The sequence below is a fragment of the Plasmodium gaboni genome, chromosome 8 (genome assembly GCF_001602025.1).
Source record: "Plasmodium gaboni strain SY75 chromosome 8, whole genome shotgun sequence".
Classification (NCBI taxonomy): domain Eukaryota; phylum Apicomplexa; class Aconoidasida; order Haemosporida; family Plasmodiidae; genus Plasmodium; species Plasmodium gaboni.
The window spans coordinates 794,344-807,017 of record NC_031488.1 but is presented as its reverse complement, the minus strand read 5'-3'; the positions used below and the strand labels follow the sequence as shown (position 1 = coordinate 807,017).

The 12,674-nt window shown below is 19.9% G+C and overlaps 4 protein-coding genes across 4 annotated transcripts in view; 2 read left to right on the top strand and 2 right to left on the bottom strand.

The window, feature by feature from the left end:
• The window catches only part of PGSY75_0822900 (hypothetical protein), a gene marked incomplete at both ends in the record, with an annotated part of 3,339 nt that extends 823 nt beyond the window's left edge, over positions 1–2,516 (top strand). Inside the window, one exon of the mRNA XM_018785354.1 lies at positions 1–2,516. This exon is cut by the window's left edge and continues 823 nt beyond it. Coding sequence (XP_018642321.1) covers positions 1–2,516 — 2,516 coding nt within the window.
• A 625-nt stretch (positions 2,517–3,141) lies between these two features.
• On the bottom strand, positions 3,142–4,116 carry PGSY75_0822800 (putative U5 snrnp-specific protein; the record flags this gene model as incomplete). Its single annotated transcript, XM_018785353.1, has 1 exon — positions 3,142–4,116. One exon carries the CDS (start codon positions 4,114–4,116, stop codon positions 3,142–3,144), a length of 975 nt encoding a protein of 324 aa, XP_018642320.1.
• A 1,922-nt stretch (positions 4,117–6,038) lies between these two features.
• PGSY75_0822700 (hypothetical protein) lies at positions 6,039–8,540 on the top strand (the record flags this gene model as incomplete). The annotated part of the gene is made up of 1 exon (XM_018785352.1): positions 6,039–8,540. The coding sequence occupies one exon, from the start codon at positions 6,039–6,041 to the stop codon at positions 8,538–8,540; it is 2,502 nt and encodes an 833-aa protein (XP_018642319.1).
• Positions 8,541–9,552: 1,012 nt separating this feature from the next.
• Positions 9,553–12,016, bottom strand: PGSY75_0822600 (protein transport protein SEC23; the record flags this gene model as incomplete). Its single annotated transcript, XM_018785351.1, has 2 exons — positions 9,553–11,532; positions 11,717–12,016. 2 exons carry the CDS (start codon positions 12,014–12,016, stop codon positions 9,553–9,555), a joined length of 2,280 nt encoding a protein of 759 aa, XP_018642318.1.
• Between the last annotated feature and the right edge of the window lie 658 nt (positions 12,017–12,674).

Sequence of the window (12,674 nt, the reverse complement as noted above, 5' to 3'; positions counted from 1 at the left end):
CATATGAAGAAGATAAAAAATCATATGAAGAAGATAAAAAAACATATGAAGAAGATAAAAAAACATATGAACAATCAATTAACAACAATGAGGATGAACCAAATACATCCAATTATGTAAACACCGAAAATTTTCTCGGAGAAGAGAAAGGAAATGATTTAGAACCTCTACGCATTGAGGAAGAAGAAAATAATTCAGATGTTATAGATGAACGTAAAGAAAAGAATATGAAGAGCGCTATAAAATTTATGAAAGAATCTAATTATGAAGATCCTCATTTAAATGCTTGTCTATCAGATAGTAATATAGATGGTACGAATATAAATCCAAATGAAGATGAATTAAAAGTAAAAGATATATTAAGTAACCCATTTACAACAAGCAGTTACAATGAAGAAATTGAAAAAATATCCAATATTGATATGCACTCTAATAAAATTGACAATATTAGTAATTGTATTCAGAAAAAGAAGACACAAATAAATTTAAATAATGTCTTGAAAGAATTAAAATTCAAAAGTGCAAATAATATAAAATATCCAAGAGATTATAACAATTATAATGATGATATAACAGAAAGAAATATAAATGATGGTTCAGATGATTTAAATACATATAAAAAAAATAGTTCAGTAAATGATGAGGAACCTGATCATTATACAAGTTTTGTTAGACATTATGTAACAAAGGTTGGTATATATAATAAAAATAATATTAATAATAATATGGAAAAAAATAAAATCAATTTTAATGCGCCATCACAATCATTTGGCATTAATCATCTTTATAATATGAACAAAAGTTCTTATGATAATAATTCTTTTGAATATAACAAATCTTATTCATCCACAACAAACGAAGAACAAGAGAAAGAAAAAAGAGAATATGAATTTAATAATTGTATGAACTACACCAATATGAACTGTTCTAATATAACTCAAACATATTCAAATATGATAAGAAATTATAATGAAATGGTAAATGATTCAAATGTTAATTGTATGAAACCAAACATGAATTGTATGAAACCAAATGTTAATTGTATTAAACCAAATGTTAGTTGTATTAAACCAAATGTTAATTGTATGAAACCAAATGTTAATTGTTTATCAGAATCATTTAATAAAATAAAAAAAATGAATCTTTATAATTCAGCTTACTATCCACATTGTAGTTATAGCAATCCATTAAAATCTATGAAAGAATTATCTTGCAAAAATACTAAGGATTATATAAATGAATATAATTGCACTAAAAATGCCACATCTATAATTCCAGACATTTCTTGTTTGAATAGAGTTGATATTATGAGAAAACATATAAATATGGATAATATAAAAAAACAGATAAACTTTGAAAATGTAAAAAAACATGTAAATTTAGAAAATATAAAAAATAGAATTAACTTTGAAAGTGTTAAAGAACGTGTACATATAAAAAATGTAACAGATCATATTAATATAGAAAGTATTTCAAAAAATGTTGAATGTTTTGATAATAATTATTATGATTTATTTGAAGAAGCATATAAAAATTATATTAACAAATATGTAAATAATGTTAAGAAAAGCATTAAAGAAAAAAAAGAATATTATACAAAAAATGTTAATTGTAATTATGATTTAATAAATAAAAATCTTCTTCAAGCTGCAGCAAATAATATTCATAATTTAAATAATATCTATTTAAAAAATAAATCTAAATTACAAGCATTAAATAACAAAAAATATATTGCATTTAATCATAATAAATATGTTCGATTCTTAAATTCATGTTATCAAAAAAAAATTAATTCAGTTAAAAAAAGAATTGAATTAAATAAAAAATTCCTTAATAATTATTTCCATGCATGTTATTTTGATTGTTCAGATAATACAATCTTATCTAATGATATATCTAAACTATCATCCTATCCACAATATCAACACAAGCAATCATCTATGACAAATTCAGTTAGTTCAGAATCTAATATAAACAACCACACTTCATCATCAAATGATTTATTAAACAGAAAAAAACAACAAAAAAATGCTAGTAATGATTCACACAAAATTAACAACAATTTATCTTCTTTTAATTCAAACAATGAATTTAATAGTAGCTCCGAAATAGATATTTCATGTTTTAATAATGATGTAAAAACATTTAAATATTTAAAGGGTGTTTTTGAAGATTCAGGAGGAGCTGAAAATGAAATAATATATGATGAAGACAAAAATATGTATTTTGATTTAAATGATAATGCATATATTAATGTTAAAGGTAATCTATATTTTAATACAAAAGATAAATTGTTTTATGATATAGAATATATTAAAGATATCTCTTATGATAATATCAAAAATAATTTATTCCAATTTGCAAATTATCTTATTACACAAAAATATGCACCATGTAAAATTATTATGAACATGTGTTCTCATATAAATCAATTTATGTATAATTTATTGGGAGTCGCTAAATATGATATATATTACAAACATAAGGATAACCTCGTTGAAATTATAATTAAATGATTATATTATATATATATAGAGATATATATATATATATATACATATATATATAGATATATTTGTATATTTTATTTTTATTTTCTTGTATATCATTTTATATTATTCATTATATATTTTAACCTCATTCTTTCTACATTCTTAATAATTGTGAGAAACATCTTTAAAAGATTTTCTTTTTTTTTAAAAAAAAAAAAAAAAAAACTCAATGTTGTTATTTATAAAAATTTACAAAGTTTTTATCAAACATATATAAAAAAAAATTAAATATATCGAGAGAAATATTATTATTAAAAATATGATATTATGGTAAATAAAAAAACAAAAAAAATAAATAAAAATGAACAATATTATGCAAACATATATATATATATATATATTATATATATTTATATATATATTTGCATGTTTAAGGGATAAAAAAAAAAAAAAAAATTCACATTTAAAAAAAATAAGACTGAAAAATTACACATAATTGTTAAAATGAATAAATAAATATATACATATATATATATATATATATATATATATAATGCATACAATTGGGTGTATACATATATAATAATTATTATTACTAGTCCTATTTAATTTCACTTCATTTTCAATGGGCTTCTATATTTCTCTTCAATCATATCTCTCCTAAAAATATGGTGTGATCTGAAGAACAAGATGCAACGATATCTTCAATTGGATGAAAAGCAACATCATTAATAGTACTACTATGACCAGGTAAAGAATATTTTAATATTTTTTGTTTATAATCATATATATATAAATAGTTATCTCCACTTCCACAAGCTAAAAGGTTGTCGTTATTAAAAGATAATTTAATCAAATTATAATCAATATTATATTTTGGTCCATTTAATTGAAACAATAATTTTTCTTCACATGCAAAAGGTTGAATATCCCAGAAACAAATAGATTCATCTGCACTTATTGAAGCTAGCATTGTTTCATCACTATTAATATCTAATCCTGTTATATAATCTTTATGACCTATGAATGTATCTTTTAATATATAATTCTTACAATCATATCTTTTTATTGTATTATCAACACAACTTGTAAAAATAAATTCTCCTTTCTTATCTGAACACACACTCAATAAAGGGAAATCATGTTTTATAATATGAACAGCCCGTTTACTTCTGATATCCCAAATTTTTAGAGTATTATCATCACTACAAGAAACAAATAAATTATAATTAATTATATCTAATCCATTAACAATACTATCATGTCCTTTAAAACTTCTTAATTTGGATTCACATTCAACATCCCATAAAAATAAATTATGATCAGCTGATGCACTACATATATAATTATCATCATTTAGCCATTTAGCTTGTAATACAGCATTTTTATGTCCTCTTAAAACACTAATTGTTTCACATTCATTATATACATTATGAATCATTATAGTCATATCAAAACTTGAGGATGCAATATATTTTCCATCAGAAGAAAAATTAACACAATACACTTCTCCTTTATGACTATTTATTAACATAGTAGGACAAAATAATCCGCTTTTCCTTTCATTCACTTCATTTTCTTCATCCTTTTCTAAAACATACGTATCAGCTTTAATTAAAGCCATCAGATAATTCAAATTATATAAAATGTATTACATATATATATATATATATATATATAATAAAATATATTCTTCCTCTGTATTATAAATATATCTACTTATAAACATACAAATTTCTAATTATTATTTTAAAATATTTTTGTTATTTTTTATTCATCATAATTCTCAAGAAAACTTTCAAAAAAAATTATACATAACAAAATAAAATATATTACAAATATTAAATATATATATATATATATATATTAAATAATAATATATACTTTGTATTACAATTATATATTCAACCTTAATTTGTTTAATTTGTTTAATTTTTTTAATTTTTTTTTCTTTTTTTTTTTTTTACAATCAAATATAAAATGAGTTTAATGATATTTATTATTTAATCATATAAACAGCTCATTTTATTATTGAACGGTAGTTATAGGTAAATATTTTATAGATATACTTTTCAAAAAAAAAAAAATATATATATATATATATATATAAAAATATAATATATATGTAATATTTAAACAATACTTATTTTTTTATAGGAATTTAATTTATATTTTTTTTTTTATCCACATTTGAATTAATTAATATATAATATATAATATATATGAGGTATATAAATAAATATATTAATAAATATCATATATATAAAACTATTTATTTCAAAAAAGGAGACTATATTTACAAATAAAATTATATATATATATATATATATGTATATTTTTATAATTTATAATATAAGAATAAATAAATATTAAATATATTATATCCTATATCATATAATTTTTTTACTTTTAAAAAAGAAAAAAATATATTAAGCTCACATGAAAATGTTTATAAAAATAAGAAATATTTTTTATAATAGGAGAAATCATAATGGTAGAAAGGTCTATTCATTTAGTATATATAATTATAACATTAAATTCATTCTTGTATTCATTTTATTAATAAAAATTTGTGAAATAAGACGTATGGCAAGTAATATATAATTGAGAAAAAAAATATATATAGATATACAATACACTTGTGGCTTTTTAAATATATTATTGGGAGTATTAAAAAAGGTTCAACAAGGTGGAACTTTTTTTTTTTTTTTTTACTTGTTATAAGGAAAATACATATACATATATATAAATATAAAAATAAATATATATATCATCCATTTTTTTTACAAGTTCGCAATAATTTAAAATATGAAATTAACATATTATATAATGTGCTATATATATATATGTACTAAAAAAAAAAAGAAAAAAAAAACATTGTTCATATAAAGCTTATTCTATATATAACTTTTCTTTTTATTTCTATATAATATATATGAAATACATACATATATATATGTGTGATGAAATGTATTTGGTCTATATTATATTTCCTTATATCTTATTTGTTTATAAGATTAAAAAATTCCATGTAACAAGAATAAGTCTATAATATAACCTAAAAATTTATAGTGGGCACTTTAAAAAATATTAAAAAGACACAAATGAATAAATATATATGAGTCAATATGTTTGATTTGTTTTTATTACCACGGATCTTTCTTTTTTTTCTTTTTTTTTTTCCCTCAAAAAATTACATAATAATGCATGCACCTTATTTTCAATTCAGAAATAAAAACACCAAATACTCGTTCCTTTTATACTTTATTTTATTTTATTTGTTCCTTTTTTTTTTAAAATATAAAATGTTTGTCTAACATTGTTATTTAAAAGGTTAAGGACTTGTTTGAAGGGCATCATATATTTAATTAGGATAAAACCATATTCAAAATGGAATAAATAAATAAATATATATATATATGTGAACATGTTTATATATATATATATATATATATTTCATTTATATGTTATGATTAAATGTATTCATGCCATAAAACATATATTAAAAAAATATTGTGTAAATTCTATTCCTTCCAGTAGAACAAAATGTATAAAAAATTTTTGTATTTTTCTTTTCAAAATTTTCTATTCATCATTATATTTGTTGTTTGGTTGACCTCCAAGACAAGCAAACGTTCTTGCTGTGTTTCAAAATATAAAATGCATGATGAAAATAATATTAATTTACAACATGATATAGTAATTAAGAGAAAGGATATAATGTGTATATTTTATATACATGATATATATAATTTGGATATATATAAAAATTTTATACACTACGAAAATTTGAAAAAAAAAAAAAATTACAAACATAATGATAATAATAATAATAATAATAATAATAATAATATACAAAACAGTTTATGTCATGATATAAATGATTCTATCCTTTTGAAACAGAATTCTTTATCTTTCTATATACATAATATTTTATTGAATCAAATATATAATAAGGATCCAAATATTTTAAAAGATATAAATATACCAAGAAATAATACTTTTTATATTTATAAATATGATTTATATTTTTATATAGAGAATGAAAATTTTTTTTGTTTTATTCCATATGATTATAAACATAGTCAAACATTTATAAGATTATATAAACCGTTTTATATTCAAAGATGTGGTTGTTACACAAATATTAGGAAAAAAAAAAAAAAAAAAAGAAATAAAAATTTATGTAGTAATATGTTAAGTATGAGAAACAATAATTTAAATGTATACAACAAAATACAGGATAGATATTTGAATTATCTTAAAGGTGATAATATATATGATATGTATTATATTACTATAATAAATTATATAAAGAAGATAATTAAAAAAATGTACAGATATTTATATATATATAATAAAGGATGGATGAAATATATTTATAACCAAATATATTACATAAAAAATGAGAAAGAAAAAATTATACGCTCAAAAAGATTTATGAATGAACAAATAAAAGAAGAAGATGTTGATTATAATATTGTTAATGATGAAAAAGTTAAATCTATACAATCAAATGAACAAAAATCATATTTAAAAAATAATACTCTTCAATACTTCCGATGTTTTCTTGATAAAGCAGTTGAGAATAAAAATGCTAAAAATGAATTAGAAAAATGGATAGATCCTCAGAGGAAATCATGTTATTGTAGTGAGGAATCTGCCGAACCATGTACATCTGAAGATCTTATGGATATAAATAATATAAATCAAATAATGGATCAAACATTTTGTGAACATAATAATAATAATGAGAATAATATTGTTGATAATTCTAGGAACAATATTTTTGTTGCTTTGTCAGATTATAAAATATTAAAATGTAATGATAAAGAAAAAAAAAATATTATAATAAGCCAAGAAAAATTATATAATTATTGTAAACGTGGTTTATATAATTGGGATAATAAAAATTTATATGATTATTTAAATTGTTCTAATGTTATCAGTTATGATATAACAAATCATAAAACATGTATAAAAAAATGTGAAAATATAAAAAAATTATGTAATATACTAGCAGAGTTTTATTCATTTGAAGTATGTAAAAAATATTATGAAAATAATAAACATACAGAAGATATATATATTAATAATTTTAAATATTTTAATGATCATTGTAAATATTTTGATCCAACAAATAGAGGACTCATATTATGTAAACATAAAAATGTCGAATGTTTTTATAGTCAATGGTCTGATTGGTCAACATGCTCAAAAACATGTATAGAAAATGAATATGATACAACTTCTATAAGGACACGCACAAGACTTTTATTAAATAAATTTCAAACACCTTCTAAATCATGTAGTTTTATTATAAATGAAAAAAATAATTTAATAGATATAAACTTTTGTTCTCATTTACCATCTTGTAATATAAATAATAATATAATAAAAAATGACGATGATCGAATCATGCCATTTGTAATACCATTAAAAGAAATAGAAAAATTAAATACACTCAAATATTTAAATAATGATGATAATAATTTATTAAATGATAATTATAACAATGATCATTCCGATAATATTAATAATAATATTAATAATATTAATAATAATAATAATATTAATGAATGTATTGTTACAGATATGTATAAATATGAATATGCTATTTCTTATAATGAAAAAAATAAATCTTGCTCTTGTCCTAATAATCAAACACCATGCTATTTTAAAGATATATATAATTCACAATATTGGAAAAAATCATTAAACATATTATGTAAACAAAATAAAGATATAAATGTTATTACTGCTGATTATATTATTATTGATTGTAATATGTCTATAAGTATAAAACAAAAAGAAATTGCCATTAATACATATCTTGCAATGACATTTAATTGCCACTCAGATATATTCCATTATATATTTTGTTCAAAAAATAGTCAATCCATAAGAACTAATTTTATTTATATTATTATTACATGTGCTTTCGGATTTATTTCAGCTATATATATTATACATCTGTTTATTAACAAGTGGCATATTTTTAAATTATTCTTACATAAACAAAAAAAAAAAAAAACAGAAACAACATAAATGAATAGAATAAAATGAAAAAAAAAAAAAAAAAAAAAAAAAAAAATTTATATTTTCATATCACTATTTATGGTATATTCCATTTTTTCATTTTTTTTTTTTTATACCGAATTTTCTTAATTATTAAAAAAAAAAACATCTCTTCTACAATCTCTTGCCTTATTATATTTAATATTAAAATTTAAAAGAGAAAAAAAAGAAAAAAGGTTATTTAATTGAAAGTTTAATAATAAATATAAATTATAAGATAGATAAATGAATAAATAAATATAAATATATAAATATATATATGTATATTATATTATATACATCTGCAAAAAAAAAAAAAAAAAAAAAAAAAGATACAAAAACTAGAAAAATTTATAAAGATATATAAAAATATAAATATATTAAATACATTCATACACATATATATATATATATATAACCTTTAAACAACACAAATGTAACATTATCATTATTTATATATATATATATATATATATATTTTTTTTTTTTTTTGTCATTTCATCCTTCTCTTGGTATCAACTATATATAAATCCCTTATCTTATAGGAACACATGTTTCGTATAAAAAAAAAGGGAAAAAAAATAAATGGATAAATAAATAAAATAACATAAACAATAAAACAATATATATATATATATATATATATATATTTTAAGTGGGGAATATATAAATTATTTTTACTTTATAAGATTTAATCCACTACAACATTATCATAACAATTAAAATAATTAAAAATAAATACAAAAATAGAAAAAAAAAAAAAAAAAAAAAAAATATTCAAATATATAAATATATATATATATATATATATAAATATATTTATATTTATATTTATATATTCGTGTAACACGTTTATGTTTCTTTACTTCATTTTGTATCACATAAAATGGACACAAATTAGATATTATATGTGATGACAATATTTTAAAAAAAAAAAAAAAAAAAAATTGGTATAGATAATTTATCTTCACTTACAAAAATTTAATAATTCAATTATTTATAATCATGTTTGTACTGCTAATTTGACTAAATGATCCATAAATATTTTTAAAGAAACATCATCTGTATTAATTATATATGATTCATTACTAGAGGTACCAAATGTACTACCACTTAATGTATTATGTGTTGTTGATGGATTAACTTTAGCTAATAAAAATCTACTTTGACTACCACCACTATTACATAATACAAATTTAGGTATAGGAAATCTATCTTCTAAAATTGATTTTGCATCTTCATGTGGTGCATTCAATAATTGTCTAAAATGTTCATATTCTGGCTTCTCATGAAATCCTTGTTCTCTCCATTGATATATCATCTCTCCATACCATATAACTATATGGAAATATGAATCTAATAAAAGAATTACATTTGATTTTAATGATTGTGCATCTAATAATACTGGTATTGGTGTTGGTGAATCAAATGAATATTGAAGTAATGCTGGCTGTATCATAATTAAAGAATTCATGACATTTTCTCTTAATAAAATACTTCTATAATATGCTGTTTCATCAGGACTTGCATTAAATGTTTGTAAAAAATGAGATCTTCTTAAATGATACATAAATTGAGGATATATTGAAAATTCTGATGATAAATGAAAAGAATTAATATCATCCTTTTGATAATCTGCAAATGTACTCACTAATCTTATAAGTTTTCTATCAAGCCATCTTAATACATCTATAGGTTCATCAGTTTCTGCTTTTAATACAGCAAATCTAGCCATAATCACAGCAGCAGTTTCTTGATCAAAACCTTGAGATATTTCAGCTATATTTGGTTCAGCAAATCTATATGATATTGTAGTAACACGTAATCTTCTTCTTCCACTAGGATGTTGATATAATGTTTGGAATTGTAAATATGCTTGTCTATCTGGAGGTAATGATGCTAAATTCTGATTCACTATTTCAAAATAAAATGCAATCGTAGATTGTCTATCTAAAGCACAGATAGTCCATTCACATGTACCACCTTCTCCAACACATGTATCAGATACATAGTTTGCTGTTTTTTTATTACTTGAGCATCCACCTATTGCACCACATATTCTAAATTCTTTAGAACAAATAACTGTTAATTTTGCATTATAACCATGTTTTATATATCCAGTAGAATCTGTTTCAAATATTTTTTTAAAAGAATCTTTAAATACATTCATAGAAAATGAATCTGCCATAACCATAAAACCATTTGTCTTTTCACAACAAACTTTCATTTCATATAAACCAATTTGATCTAATGAACAGGCAAAAATATCAATAGCATGACCAGATGCTACAGCTCTATTAGCTAATGATACATAATATTTTAGGGCTTTTTTAACATGTCTAGCATTCGAATTTTCTTTTTGTAAATCTAAATGATGTCTTAATGATTCACTTAAAGGAGTATCAACAATTTTACCTGGAGATGTAGTATCAGCTCCACCTATAAACATCATAATACGACCACTTAATTGATTACAACAGCATTCTAATAAACCAATAGCAACACTTAGTGCTACACCTGTGCATCTTTTAGCTCTTTGATCTGGTGGGGTTGGCCAATTATCTTTTTGGATATCTTCTAATAACATATTAATATTATATTCACATTCACTAACTGGTTGTAAAAATCGACGAGCAGAAGCAGATGTCGTAGAGCTACGTGGATCATTTCTACTTCCTAAATTTAATTGCTTTTGTAAATCTTGAGCACTTATTTCTTTATTCCCTTTAAATACATAAGATTTTAAACAATCATTAAAACCAATCTCATGAACATAACACATATTTCCAAATGTAATTATACCTATATAAGCATCTCCAGGCATTAAACTAATACATTGTTGAATCGAATCTTTTAACTGTTCCAACTCTTCTTCCAACAAACATGTATCAATAACAAATAAAAATGTTGGCGGGGGAATATCTCCTACATTCGAAGGTTGGATGTATTCAATATTGGAATACATAACATCGGCAGGCAAATTCTACAAAATAAAAAAAAAAAAAAAAAAAAAATATATATATATATATATTATTCCATATAAATAATAGGTTTCGTCCACACAAAATAAATATATTCATTTAATCATATATATATATATATATATATTTATATTTATTTATTTATATAGTATGGGGGTAAAAAAAAAATTATCTTTCATGCTATACCTTCTCTGATATATGCTCTGCATAATGTAATGGAAATGGATTCTTGATATTTGAGAAGGGACATGTCCATGTCTTATTTCTAAAATCAATATTACAATATGGATTTAAAATACAATTACTAGTTTTACATTTTAATGGCTCATATTCTACTAACTTAACGCTACTATCATCTGTCCTTTTTAATACAGTATATAAACACCCTAAAGGTACTTCTATTTTTGCTGCTTCTGCTTTTGTAGGTGGCCATAAATTCCAGCTAAAACGAATACCCGTCTGATTCTCTTGTGCATGTATATCCATTTTATTATCTTTTTTTTAAAAATAACACATATATATATATATATATATATATGTATATATAATTCACAATTCTATCTATACCCAAGTAATATCATATATATATTAAATTATTTTTTATAAATAAAATAATGAATAAAATATATAATAATTATAAAATATAAAAAATAACAAAAATATATATACATATTATATATTTATATATATATATCTTTGAATGAAAAAAAATATATTTAAAAAATATATTAGATAGATAAATAAAAATATATAATATATAAATATATTTTAATATTATTATTATTTATATTTATATATTTATACATACAAAAATATCATATTTGTATTATTTATATGTTATATATATATATATATATATTATAAATATATTTTATTTTATTTTATATTATTTTTTTTTTTTTTTGTATTTTTTTTTTATATATATAAAAAAAATATATATTCAATATATGTATTATATATATATATATATATTATATAATTAATATATATATACATTTTGTGAATATATATATTATTTATTTTAACATATTATTATTTTATTTTTTTTTTTCTTTAGATTAACGTATTTTTTTTTTTTTTTAATATATATATATATAAATTTATGTATATTTATATATTTATTTATCTCCATTTTGTTTGGTTT